General features: G+C 47.3%; 1 protein-coding gene across 1 annotated transcript; it reads left to right on the forward strand.

The window, feature by feature from the left end:
• Positions 1 to 482: 482 nt before the first annotated feature.
• On the forward strand, positions 483 to 10,268 carry LOC126071246 (olfactory receptor 1I1). Its single transcript, XM_049875482.1, is given in 3 exon segments — positions 483 to 1,415; positions 1,417 to 1,441; positions 10,153 to 10,268. Coding segments are annotated over 3 exon segments (1,074 nt in total).
• The last annotated feature ends 4,614 nt before the right edge of the window (positions 10,269 to 14,882 follow it).

The following is a 14,882-nucleotide window of genomic DNA, read 5'->3' on the forward strand; positions in this document are numbered from 1 at the left end:
CTTTCTCACATGGAGCAGTGGCTAGTGGGTTCAAACTTCAGATCTTTCAGTTACCAGCAGAGCACTTAACCACTGTGCCACCAGGGCTCCTCCCACTGAAGATAGCTTACAAAAAAAAAAAACCCAGTTGCCATCAAGTCAGCTCCAACTCATGGCAACCCTATATGTGCAGAGTAGAACTGCTTCATAGGGTTTTCATAGCCATGACCTTTCAGAAGCAGGTCACCAGGCCTTTCTTCTGAGGTACCTCTGGGAGGGTTTGAACTGCTAGCTTTTTGGTTAGCAGCCAAGTTTGCACCACGCAGGGACTCCTTAAGCTTAGACGATAGGATTAATAGCTTAAGAAGATGGGATTAATGTAAGGATTCAAAGGGCTTTGACATAATCCTACAGGTCTTAATGGGAAGCTGGGGGTGGAATCTCATCTCCAACTTCCAGCTTCGCGTTGCTCCGCCTTTTTCCCCAGGCCACACAGACCATCCATGGAACCAGAAAACCAAACAACGGTCTCAGAATTCCTCCTCCTGGGGCTCTCAGAAAAGCCCGAGCATCAGGCCCTCCTCTTTGGGCTGTTCCTGCCCGTGTACCTGATCACCATCACTGGGAGCCTGCTCATCAGCCTGGCCATCATCAAGGACTCCCGCCTCCACACTCCCATGTACTTCTTCCTCACCAACCTGTCCCTCGTCGACATCTTCCTCTCCTCCACCACTGTCCCCAAGATGCTGATGAACATCCAGGCCCAGAGCAGAACCATCCCCTTTGCGGGCTGCCTGGCGCAGATGTACGCTTTCCATCTGTTTGGCACCATGGACAGCTTCCTTCTGGCCGTGATGGCCATTGACCGGTTGGTGGCGATCATCTACCCTCTGCACCACTCGGTCATCATGAGCCCCCGTGTGTGTGGGTTGCTAGTGGGGGTCCCATGGGTGATCACCAACCTCCAGTCCCTAGTGCACACCTGCCTCATGGCCCAGCTGACCTTCTGTGCTGGCTCTGAGATCCCCCACTTCTTCTGTGACCTCATGCCCCTGCTGAAGCTCTCCTGCTCTGACACACACATCAATGAGCTGGTCATCTTTGCTTTTGGCATTGTCATGGGCATCAGCCCGCTGTCCTGCATCCTTCTCTCCTACATCTGCATCTTCCACACGGTCTTTAAGATCCCTTCTGCCCGGGGCAAGTGGAAAGCCTTCTCCACCTGCAGCTCCCACCTCACGGTGGTGTCACTGTTCTACGGGACCATCTTCGCTGTGTACCTTCAGCCCGCATCACTCACCTCCTCACAGAAAGACAAAGTGGCGGCCCTGATGTGTGGTGTGGTCATCCCCATGCTGAACCCCTTTATCTATAGCCTAAGGAACAAGGACATGAAGGCGGCTCTGAGGAAGCTCATAGGCAAAGCAGCCTCCTCTCAGTTCTAGGCCAGAGAAGTTATTGGGTGTCTTCTGCATCCAATACCACCCTTGGGGACATAGAGATGAATTCCAACTGTTATGGACTTCATTGTGTCCTCAAAAATATATGTTGAATTCCTGGCCCTTGTATCTGTGGAAGGAGTCCCTGGGTGGCACAAACGGTTAAGCCTCGACTACTAACTGAAAGGTTGGAGGTTCACGCCTACCCAGGGGCACCTTAGAAGAAAGGTCTGGTGACCTGCTTCCAAAAGGCCACAGTCTTGTAAACCCTATGGAGCACAGTTCTACACTGGCATACATGGGGTCGCCAAGACTAGGAACCAACTTGAAGGCAACTTGTTTTTTTGGTTGGTTTGTTTGGTTTTCACCACATCCAAGACCACCCTTGAGGACAAGGGCCATAGAGGTGGATGGCAGCAATCATGGATTGCATTATTTTCCAAAAAAATATGTATTGAATTCTTGGCCCTTGTACCTGTGGAAGGAGTACTGGGTGGCGAAAACAGTTAAGCACTCTACTAACCAAAAGGTTGGTCGTTCGAACTCATGCAGAGGCAGCTGGAAGGAAAGGCCTGGCAATCTGCTTCCAAAAGGTCATAGCCTTGAAAACCCTCTAGAGTACAGTCCTACTCTGCACATACGGGATTCACCATGAGTCACAGTTGACTTGATGGCAACTGGTTTGGTCTTTTTTTTTTTTTTTTTTTTATCACATCCAAGGCCATCCTTTAGGGCTAGGGACGTAGATATGGGTCCCATCTGTTATGGATTATATCGTGTCCTCCAAAAATATGTGTTGAATCCCAGCCTTTGTACCTGTGGATGTGATCCTGTTTGGAAATAGGGACTTTCTTTTGTTAACAAAGTCATACCAGTGTAAAGTGGGTCCTAACCCTGATCACTTCTGAGAGTTGTCCTATAAAAAGGGCAGAATAAACACAGAGACACATACCCAGGGGAAGACAGGTGTCTACCTCTGCCAAAGAACAGCAAGGAATGCTAAAGATGGCCAAAATTACTGGGAGATACAGAAACTAGGAGAGAGCCCTGCAAAAGGAATCAATACAGCGGAGACCCTGATTTGGACTTTCAGCCTCCAGAGCTGTGAGAAAATAAATTTGTGTTCCTTAGAGCATCCCAGGTGTGGTATTTCTGTTATGACAGCACTAAGAAACTAAGACACCACCTCTACCCCAAAGGGCTCAGAGTTTAGTGGGGAGTAAAACCAGTTGCCACGGAGTCCACCTCGATTCATGGCGACACCATGTGTGTCCGAGTGGAATTGTGCTCCGTAGAGTTTTCAGTGGCCAATTTTTCAGAAATAGATCACCAGGCCTTTCTCCTGAGGTGCCTGTAGGTGGGTTCTAATTGCCAACTTTTCAGTTAGCGGCCAAGCATGTTAACTGTTTACACCATCCAGGGACATTAGACGATTGCTGAGTGGATGATACTAGTTGTTATAGATTGAATTGTGTCCCCCAAAAAGTCAGCTCCAAATCATGGCTATCATATGTACAATAGAACAAAATATTGCCCTGCACCATGGTATGTTTGAGCCTATTGTTTGAACCATGGTGTCAATCCATCTCATTAAAGGTTTCTCTAATTTTCTCTAACACTCCGCTTTACCAAACATGATGTACTTCTCCAGCAATAAGTCCATCCTGGTAACACAACCAAAGTAAGGGAGTCGAAGTCTCAGACAATAGTCGTGATCCATAGGGCTTTCATTGGCTGATTTTCAGAGGTAGATTGCCAGGCCTTTCTTCCTAGAAAAAAAATTTTTTTTTCTTCCTAGTTTGCTTTAATCTGGAAGCTCCCGCTGAAACCTGTCCGCCATGGATGACCCTGCTGGCATATGAAATATCTATGGCCTAGCTTCCAGCATCACAGCATCACAGCATCACAGCATCACAGCATCACAGCATCACAGCAACACGCAAGCGAACCACTGAACGACCAAACGACCAAACGATAGGCAGGTGGTGGTGAATGGTCCAAAACGGTTTGAAATGATTGAAGTTACAATGAGAGGAAATGGCCACCAGGTGGCGGTAGTGCCATTTCACAAACATGGATTTAAAGTTTCTGTTTCAGAAATATTTGTTGTGAGCTTAACTGTGAACCCTGCCCATTTCCAGCCGCTTCACGTGTCATCTCTCCCTGGCAGGGATCAGTATGTGCAAAGCTCCTGTGCCGGGAAGGAGCTTGGCTTGGGAATGAGGTGTGCAGTGGAGCGGTGAAGGGGGACAGGGGTCAGCGCACACCACGCGGGTCGGTCCAAAGGGCAGTGGGAGTGAGGCACAAGGTTTAAGCAGTGGCGTGGTCAGGACCTGTGTTTCAGAACAAACTCTCGGCTGAGCCGTTCTATTTATTAAACCAGTCGCAGTGGCGCTGATTCCAACTCTTGGCGACCCCCTGTGCTTCAGAGTAGAACTGTGGTCTACAGTGTTTTCGGTGGCTGATTTTTCGGAAGTAGATTGCCAGGCCTTTCTTCCAAGCTGCCTCTGGGTGGACTTGAACTGTCAACCTTCAGGTTAGCAGCGGAGCGATGTAACCATTTTGCACCACCCAGGGATTCCACACTATAGGCTGGAAGTCCCCAAACGTTTTTTGTACAGGATAAGATATTGTAATATTTTTAGCTTTGTGAATCATATGATTTCTGTTGCGTTGACTCAGTGCTACCCTTTTGGAATCAAAAGCAGCCCATCAATATGTCCACAGATGGCTGTTGCTGTGTGCCAGTAAAACTTTATTGATGGACGCTGAAATTTGATTTCATGTCATTTTATACATCACAAAATGTAGCCTTTTATTGTGGTGAAAATATACACAGCAAAACGTATGCCCAGTCAACAACTTCTGCACGAATAGTTCAGTGACATTGATTACATTCTTCAAGTTGTGCACCCATTCTCACTATCCTTTTCCAAATTATCCCACCACCATTAACATAAACTCGATACCCACCCCACCCCTGGTAACCACTAATAATTTTTGTTTACTATGTATTTGTGGCACAATGGTTAATCACTCAGCTGCTAACTGAAAGCTTGGTGATTCAAACCCACCAGCCTCTCCACAAACCTGGTGATTTGCTTCCAAAAAGATTACAGCCTAGAAATCCTATGGGGCACTTCTACTCTGTCTTAAAGGGTCTCTACAAGTCGGAATGGACTTGGAGGCACACAACAACATATATTTGCTTATTTCAAAGAGTGAGATCATACAGTATTTGTCCATTTGCAACTGACTTTTTCACTCAACATAATGTTTTCAAGGTTCGTCCGCGTCGTGGCATGCATCAGGACTTCATTTCTCTTAATTGCTGAATTTTTTTATCCCATCGTATAGATGAACCACATTTTGTTTATCCATTCATCTGTTGATGGACATTTAGATTGTTTCCACCTTTTAGCTATTGTGAAAAGTGCTACAGTGAACATTTGTATACAGGTTTCTATTTGCAAAATGTAGCCTTTTGATTTATTTTCAACCATTTAAAAATTTTTTTAAACCCTTCTTAGCTCAAGGAGCATATAAAAACAGGCGGCCAGCCAGATTTGGCTCACAGTTTGTAGTTTGCCAACCCTGGTGGGGAGTGACAACAGGCAAGAAGACCAAAAAAAAAGATCATGTCATGAGAGATGAGGAGGGCTGAACCCCAGCAGCAGAAAAAGAAGAAACAAAGATGGTGCCACAGGACTTTTGCATACGCCACCCCTCCCCCTCACCCCCTTCCAGAGTTCAGATGTCAACTCAAACCCCACCTGCCCTTATCCCCAAGCCCCAGCTACATCGGTTCACCTGATATAACCTCACCACCCCCCTCATTCTCCTCCTCATCACAGTAATAATTTTATTAGTCATTTTTGTGATTCTTTGATTATGTCCCTTTTACACACTTGACTGTGTCCATTGGCTGGTAACTCTGGGGGCTTTTCCATCTCTGTGAACCTGTGGGGGTCGAAGGTCCCCGAGATCAGTCTCAGGTTTGATGATACACTAGAGGGGCTCATAGAATTCCCAGAGTTAGGGACTGAGACTGTGATACCTTGTTTATCTTGCCCAACTCTGTCCCCCACGCTTAGTACAGTGCCTGGCACAGAGTTGTTGTTGTTAGGTGCCCTCAAGTCAGTTCTGACTCATAGTGACCCTATGACAACAGAACAAAACACTGCCCAGTCCTGTGCCATTGTCACAAGTATTATTATGCTTGAGCCCATTGTTGCAGCCGCTGTGTCAATGCATCTCATTGAGGGCCTTCCTCTTTCTTCCTGACCCTCTCTCTACCACCCATGATGTCATTCTCCAGGGACTGATCCCTCCTGATTACATGTCCAAAGTATGTGAGATGTAGTCTCCCCATCCTCGCTTTTAAGGAGCATTCTAATTGTACTTCTTCCAAGACAGATTTGTTTGTTCTTTTGGAAGTGCATGGTATATTCAATATTCTTTGCCAACACAATTCAAAGGTGTCAGTTCTTCTTCTGCCTTCCTTCTTCAACATCTAGCTTTCACATGACTTGAATCAGGTGCAGCTTAGTATTCAAGGTGATATTTTTGCTTTTAACACTTTGAAGAGGTCTTTTGCAGAAGGTTTGCCAAATGCGATACGTCGTTTGATTTCTTAACTGCTGCTTCCATGGGTGTTGATTGTGGAGCCAAGTAAAACGAAACCCTTGACAACTTCAATCTTTCGTCCGTTTATCATGATGTTGCTTATTGGTCCAGTTGTTAGGATTTTTGTTTTCTTTTTGTTGAGGTGTAATCCATACTGAAGGCCGTGGTCTTTGATCTTCATCAGTAAGTGCCTCAAGTCCTCTTCACTTTCAGCAAGCAAGGTTGTGTCATCTGCATAATGCAGGTTGTTAATGAGTCTTCCTCCAACCCTGATGCCCTGTTCTTCATATAGTCCAGCTTCTTGGATTATTTGCTCAGCATACAGACCAAATAAGTATGGTGAAAGGATACAACCCTTTGTTCTGTTCAAATGACTGCCTCTTGATCTACATACAGGTTCCTCATGAACACAATTAAGTGTTCTGGAATTCCCATTCTTTGCAATATTATCCATAATTTGTTATGATCCACACAATCAAATGCCTTTGCGTAGTCAATAAAACACAGGTAAATATCTCTCTGGTGTTCTCTGCTTTCAGGAAGGATCCATCTGACACCAGCAAGGATATCCCTTGTTCCACGTCCTCTTCTGAATCTGGCTTGAATTTCTGGCAGTTCCCTGTCAATACACAGCGGCAGCCACTTTTGAATGATCTTCAGCAAAATTTTGCTTGCGTGTGATATTAATGATATTGTTCTATAATTTCTGCATTCAGTTGGATCAGCTTTCCTTGGAATAGGCATAAATGTGGATGGCTTCCAGCCAGTTGGCCAGGAAGCTGTTTTCCTAATTTCTTGGCGTAGACGAGTGAGTGCGTTCAGCACTGCATCCGTTTGCAGCACAGAGTAGCCACTCCAAATTATTTGCTGAGTAAACGAATGAATAAGAACACAGTGTGACTCTAAGAAGCCAGATGGGGTGGCCGAGGTAGGCTGGGTTGGAACAGAAGTATCTAATAAAGGAGGCTGAGTTGCTGTAGTTTGCAATGTAAGCTCTCCTCTGACTCCCCTAACCCTCAGTAAAGCCTGTTCCACCTCCTGGGCTTGGTGAGGGGGTTTTCTGCAGACATCAAGGACAGAGGCCAGGTGCCTCACCCTAGGGGGCAAGAACAACAAGTTTTCTACGGAGCTATTTAATTCAGCAAAAACAGAAGTCCCTAGGTGGTGCAAACAGTTAAGTGCTCAGCTATGAACCAAAAGGTTGCCTGTTCAATCCCACCCAGAAGTGCCTCAGAAGAAAAGTCTGGCAATCAGCTTCTGAAAGGTCACAGTCAAGAAAACCCTATGGAGCTGTTCTCTGAAACACATAGGGTCTCCATGAGTCAGAATGGAGACGACGGCAACAAGTTTGGTTTTTAGGAGCCCTGGGGGCTCAATGGTTAAGCACTCGGCTGCTATCCAAAAGGTTGGCAGTTCAAACCACAGAGCAGCTCATCAAGAAAAAGACCTGGTGATCTGCTCCTGTAAAGATCACAGCCTAGAAAACCCTATGGAGAAGTTCTAATCTGTTACATGGGGTCGCTACGAGTGAAAATAAACTTGAGGGCACACAACAACAACAACATGCAAATACAACCTTCCAGGATTCTCAAAAATCTCTGAAGGAGCAGCCCGATGGTACAGTCAGGACCACATGGCAGATCCCACCTTCATCTCCAATTGTGCAAACCAGACCAGGGAGGTTCAGATTATCCACCTCTGACACCCAGGTGTGGTGGATAATAAACCCACATGCCAACAGCATCCAGTAGAAATCTCAGCTTCCTTTCCCTGGTCATTCCAGACCCCAGTAGACAGTGCAGCCCTTTCTCATTCCCATTCACCCGGGGCCAGGTCAACGGGCACTGGCCCCTTCCGTCTCTCATCCTCATTCACCTGGGGCCAGGTGAGCGAGCACCAGCCCCTTGCCTCACATCCTCATTCATCAGGGACCAGGTCAGCTGGCACTGGCCCCTTCTCTCTCTCATTCTTATTCACCTAGGGCTAGGTCAGCACTGGCCCCTTCTCTATTTCTCAGATCAGACAACTGGATGGAATGACTCAACCCCGGGGAAAAAGCTATCTTTAGTCTGGAAGGAAAAAAGGATGCAAACACCCAGGGCAAGATCCAGGAGTGTCAGCACAAAGCATCTATGTCAATTAACCTCCCGAGCAGATGTTTGCTGTCACCATCCTGGAAGCTCCACTAAGTTTCTGCCTCCCAAGGTGTTTATCCGCCTCACCACGTGTCTGTGACAGATTATATCATACCTCCTGAGGCTTAGTCGGCATCTGGCCCCCAGCTGGTCCCTCTTGGTCTGGTCAGCCCCCATTCATCAGTCTCAGGTGTGGTCAGGCTCTCAGGAACCAGGACCCAAGGCCAAATTGTTTCCTGCAGGGGAGTTCCACACCTTGAAGTGATCCTGGCCCATATTAGAGTACAAGAGCTCTTCTTTTTCTCAGAATGGGGTTTTGTTGGGTAACTCAAAGCAATTTTAGAGATTTGGACACTGAGGCTCAGAGGAAAAGTGACTTTCCAAGGACACACACTGGACAGCAAAGGGGGGATTCCAGCCAGGCTGCTAATCCTAAGTCTGACCCCTTCCTCCATCACGATATTGGGCCGCCTCCCAGGTGGGTGACTTGCCCAAGGTCATACTGTGCTTGGAAGAGCTCAAGACCTATCACTGGAGGAGGGAACAAGTGTACCACATAGGACATGAAGGGCTAAAGGTGGATGAGCTGGGGATGTGGCCAGAAAGCCACTAATGGTCACTAAAGATTGGGCTGGAGGTCCCGGGGGGAGCTCCTACTCCCAAATGTCCATTGCCTGGAGACTTGGGGGGTGCTTCTATCTCTGCGAACCTGTGAGATCAGAGGTCCGCAAATCAATCTTGGTTTGATGATTCACTAGGACTTCACAGAACTCAGAAAAGCTGTTATACTCTGTGATGGTTAAGATTGTGTGTCAATTTGGCTGGGCCACGATTCTCAGAGTTTATATGTGATCACGACCGTGATGGAATCTGCTGTGGGTAGCCAATCAGTTGAAAGGGAATTTCCTTGGGGGTGTGGCCTGCATCCAAATAAAAGCAGGTGTTCTGGCTTTTTGCTTGCTCTGGATCCTGTGGCTGCCTCCTGTTCATCTGACCTCTGGCTCTTGGAACTTGAACTATCAGCTTATCTGCTGACCTTGGGATTTGCCAATTTTCACAGCTTGTGAGTGGGAGCCCTGCCCTCTGATCTTCCAATCTTGGGTTCACCAGCCCCTACAGCAACGTGAATCAGAAGAAGCCTTGTGGTCTTGCCTGCCAGCCTTTGGATTCATTGATCTTCACAGCCTGTGAGCAAGAGCCCTGCTCTCCGACCTGCCGATCTTGAGTTCGCCAGCCCCTGCAGATACGTGAATTGAGGGAAGCCTCTATCCTGATCCATGGACTTGGGACATTCCAGCCTCTACAATCTCATGAGCCATTTCCTTGATGTATATATATATATATATATATATATATATATATATATATATATATATATATATATATATATATGCTTTACTGGTTTTGCTTCTCTAGAGAACCCAGCTTAAGACATTCATGGTTATGGTTTATAGCAGCAAAAAAGGAAAGAAACTAAAATCAGTCTGGGGGAGGTTCCAGAAGAGAACAGCATGAGCGTCCAGGTGTCCTCTTCCATTGGTGTCATAGACAGTGCTTACTTCTCCCAGCATTGATGTGTGACAACGCACACAAAATATTGCCCACCAGGGAAGCTCTCCGAGCCCTAGTGTCCACAATTTTTACTGAGGGTCAGTCCTGTAGGCATGGCTGATCATCCACATGGCTGACCTCAGGCTCTGGCCCCTTCTGAGGTTGAACTGACAGCATGTGGTCCAGGACCCCCACCATAAATCCCATTGTTAGCACAGATTATTTGGCATGGCCCACGGCCCCCGCCATAAATTCCATTGTTAACATAAGCCATCTGGGGTGGCGTGAGGGCCGCATCATAAATCCCATTGTTGACATAGACCATCTAAGGTGGTCCAAGACTCCCACCAGAATCCCATTTTCATCACAGACTATTTGGCATGGCTTATGGCCCCCCACCGTGAATCCCAATGCTGGCATAGACTACCTGGGATGGCCCAAGGGCCCCACCATAAATCCTATCATCAGCATAGACCATATGGTGTGGCCCAAGCCCTACACCATGAATCCCATTGTCACCACAGACTATCTGGGGTAGCTCAAATTCCCCATCATAAATCTCATTGTTACACAGACAAATCTGGCATGGCTCAGAACCCCCACTATGAATCGCATTGTCAGCATAGACTATCTGAGGTGCCTCAAGGCCCCCATCATGAATCTTTTTTTTAGCACAGACCATCCAGCATGACACGAGACCCCCACCATGAATCCCAATGTTGGCATGGACTCTCTGGGGTGGCCCAAGGCCACAGGTAAACAGATACTTTTATCAGACAGGACATTCCAAGGGCTCAGAGGTCACCTCCCAGGATCTGGTCAAGGGTCAGAGCTTTCTTTGGAATGTACAGGGTGCAGACAACCCAGGCCTGCTGAGTTAGTCCTTGAATGTACCCCCAGCACTCAGACTTGAAGGCTTCCAGTGAGAAGAGCAGCAGACCATGGCACAGGGTCCCTGGGGCCATGCAGGGCAGGATTCACTGACCCAGAGCCACTTTCCCAAGAACACCAGGGTACAGCAGTCTTGGGGAGATGAGATGTGTGTGAGTCCCTGCTTCGCCCACCTTCCCTCTGTCACGACCCCCATTTGAGTAGCGAGACTGCTCTCAGACTTCGGGGCTTCTCCACTGAGCCCAACCTGTAAATAACACCGAGGCTGTCATTCATGGCTGCTAGAGAAAGGGCTCCTGGGAGTGAATAGGGCTAAGAGGGAAAGGCCAGGTAGACAGGAGTGTGGGGCAACAGGCAACGCCCAGTGTTGGGGTCCCATTGCTAGGAATCCCTGGGTCTCCCCCGCAGGCAACACCATCCTAGGCTCCATGCTTTCCACCCCCGGCATCTAAGGCCCAGGGAGAACCGCCCTGCTACTCCTGGCCACTGAGAGGGAAGGATGGGGGGAAGACAGGAGGCAGGGAGTTCCTTTATCCCATCCCAAGGCCTCACTGTATATTCCACTCTATGTGAGGCTGGGGTTAGAGGTGGCAGTGGGGTAGGAGGTCCATGCCTACCCAACTCAGGCTTAGGAACTGGAGTGTCTCCTCAAGGTGGGAGCCGCTTAGACCTATCTTCCCTCTTATCCTCACCCATTGTGGATCTCAGCTTGTACCGTAACGGGTTAACTCAGTAGGCTTGGGTTGTCCACACCCTGCACATATACAAGGGACTAACCCTTGACCAGCTCCTTGACCTACACCCCCAGAACCCTGATAACAGCAGGAGTTATCCTTCCCTTTGGATGGATGAGGAAATAAGCCTACAGAGAATATCTTAATCTGGGCGCCCCCAGAAGCTGACCCTGAGGCAAAGATTCACGTGCAAGTGTTTATTATGGAGGAGATCCCAGGAAACACTGGAAGTGAGACAGGGAAGGGAAGGAAGTCAGTAAAGAGTGTTGATAAGCAAGTTTCCACTGTGGGCAGCTGGAGCTCAATCCCATGGGGACTTCTGGGGATAAATACAGAACATGCACCTCAGAGCTAGCCCACATGAGGGGCAAGAGAGCTGCGGTATTGATCCACCAACTCCCATTGATCTGCCACAGAGGTGCAAAGCTCTGCTCGCACCTAACCAACCCCCTCCACGTGCAAGTGTCCTTTCAACAAACGCTTGTGTCTTCCAGGAACTCATTTATCCATCAGGCTCCATAGACCTGCAGCTTTTTAGAAACCAGTAAGAATGTTTGAGGGGTAGAAAACACATGTGAGTACACATGCACAGAACCCAAAATCTGACCAGCAACAAGCAAAATCCAATGAAATATTGTACAAACTTCATCAAGCATTAAATTTAGCTTTTATAATAGGCAATTTGTGGGTAATTTGTTCTCACTTATCAAGAGTTGTCTGAGTATTACATATATGACTGCTGAGAAAGAATGATAGCTAACTATGAATTCAATAGGGGCAGTGGTGGCTCAGGTAAAATTCTCACCTTCCATGGAGGAGCTGAGTTTAATTTCTAGCCAATGCACCTCACGCACAGCCAACACTTGTCTGTCAGTGGAGGCTTGTGTGCTGCTAGGGTGCTGAACAGACCTCAGCAAATTTTCCAGACTAAGATGGACTAGGGAGAAAGGCCTACTGATCTACTTCTGAAAATCAGCCAATGGATCACAATGGTCCAATCTGCAACCAATCACTGACTGGCAAGGAGTAGGACCAGGTAGCATTTCATTTTTATTGAGCCTGGGGTCACCATGAGTTGGAAGCTGACTTGATGGCAGCTCACAACAATATGAATTCAATGAACCACGTGTGGCCATATAAATGCAAAAGTACAGAAACACTTTCAAAAGGATTTACCAAAAAATATATATATATATAAATATATATATTTGTGTGCCATGTGGGATATGGGTGTTTTTGAATCATTTGATGTGATATAGGTGAGGACAAGGGTTGTTCTCACATCCACTCCCACACTGGCCCCCATCCTTCTGAGGCTCTGTACCCCAATGTGATCCCTGCCTTGAGGCCTGAACAGAGCCCCTACCCTAGACTTGTGAAGAGGTGTTGCCTGATCCTCAGCCTCTAAGGCTCTGGGTGGGGATCTGATGGGGAGAGAGGAGGGTGTGTCCCATCCCTCTGCAGCCTGAATTCTCCCAAACGCACGCAGCCAAGAGAAATGAAATAAGAGACCTGTGGAGCATCATCAAGCACACCAACATATGCATAATGGGAGTCCCAGGAGAGAAGAGAGAGAAAGGGACAGAAAGAATATTGAAGAAATAATGGCTGGAAGCTTCCCAAATTTGATGAAAAAACATGCCTGTTGCTATGATGTTGAACAGGTTTCAGTGGAGCTTCTAGACTAAGACTGATCAGCAAGAAAGGCCTAGTGATCTACCATTGAAAATTATCCAGTGGAAACCCTATAGATCACAACTGTCCAGTCAGCAACCCATCATGGAGATGGTGCAGGACTGGACATTTCCTTCCATTGTTCATAGGGTTATAAGTCAGGAGCTAACGACAAGAAGCTCAACCAACTCAAGCAGATCCATTCCAAGACACATAATAACCAAACACATACAATCTCCTCTCTCCAGTCCTCTTGGCTACCTCCCTATCCCCATTCAGGCCTCCACAACCTCGCACCCAGTCTCCCACCCGAATATTCAGGGGTAAACAAGACAGACCGGCATCTCATGATGGACTCCTGGGATGGAGGAGACAGATAAGCTAGAACAAACCATTGGCACTGTTCATTCGAAGCTGTGGCAAGTGTTAAAAGAAAGAACAGAGTGGTGTGATAAAGACTGGATGGCAGTAGGTGGTCACGGAGAGCTTCCAGAGGAGGTGTCATTTGACCTAAAGGGTGAGAAAGAAGCAGCCTCAGGAGAACCAGAGCATCCCAGGCTGGGAGAATTGCAGTGCAAACAGCATGGGATGGATTGAAGGAAGAATGAAAAGGAGTCCATGGTGAACAAAGGAGATGAGGTCCGATATCTTGTAGGCCACTGTGGGAATTTTATTCTAGGTGGGGTGAGCAGTCGTGGGAAGATTGTTCATCAGAAGTGTGCCATGGTTTCAGCTTTTGAAGTCCACTCTGGGTTCTGTGCAGAAAATAGAATGCAGGAGCGAGGTAGTGTTATGGATTGAATTTTGTCCCCCCAAAATGTGTGTCAACTTGTCTAGGCCATGATTCCCAGTATTGTGCAATTGCCTACCATTTTGTCATCTGATGTGATTTTCCTATGTGTTGTAAATCCTGCCTCTATAATGCTAATGAGGCAGGATTAGAGGCAGTCATGTTAATAATGCAGGACTCAATTAAAAAGTTAGGTATCTTGAGTCAATCTCTTTTGAGATGCAACAGAGAGATGGGGGACCTCATACCACCAAGAAAATAGTGCCAGGAGCAGAGGGTGTCCTTTGGACCCGGGGTCCTTGCACTGAGAAGCTCCTAGTCCAGGGGAAGACCCAACAGAGAGAGAAAGCCTTCGCCTGGAGCTGGCACCCTGAATTTGGATTTCTATCCTCCTAGATTTTGAGAGAATAAATTTCTCTTTGTTAAAGTCATCCACTTGTAGTATTTTTGTTATAGCAGCATTAGTTAACTAAGACAAGTAGGTTATATTTTCTAAAATGGCCACAACAATATCTTCCATCCCATATCCTCTTGTACAATGTGATCTTGACATGCCTCCCACTGACAGAAGTGGGGTCTATGTCCCCTCCTCTTGAATCTGGGGCCAGATATGAAACCTAAGGCTATGTCAGAAAAGGGAATGCAGCTTCTGCCTTGTTCGTTTTTGAAGCCCTAGTGACAGTGTAGTTGAGCCCTAAGGGCACAGTGGTTAAGAGTTTGGCTGCTAACCAAAAGGTCTGCAGTTTGAATTCACCAGCCACTCCTTGGAAACCCTGCGGGGTGGTTCTACTCTGTTCTATAGGGTCGATATGAGTCAGAATCAACTTCTCTGCAACAGGTATTTTATACCGGTAATGACAGTGTAAGAAGTCTAACTACTCCAAGGCCGCCATATTGGGAGGAAGCCCAAGCCACATGAAGGGGCCCATGTGTGTGCCACAGCCCCAGCAGAGGTCCCAACCAGAGCCAATCAACAGACATTTAAGTGAAGGTGCCTCCAGGGGATTCCAGCCTCTCATCTGTCAAGTTACTCCTAACCACAGGCCCAGATGTCACAGACTAC

Source organism: Elephas maximus, chromosome 3 (assembly GCF_024166365.1).
Source record: "Elephas maximus indicus isolate mEleMax1 chromosome 3, mEleMax1 primary haplotype, whole genome shotgun sequence".
Lineage (NCBI taxonomy): Eukaryota > Metazoa > Chordata > Mammalia > Proboscidea > Elephantidae > Elephas > Elephas maximus.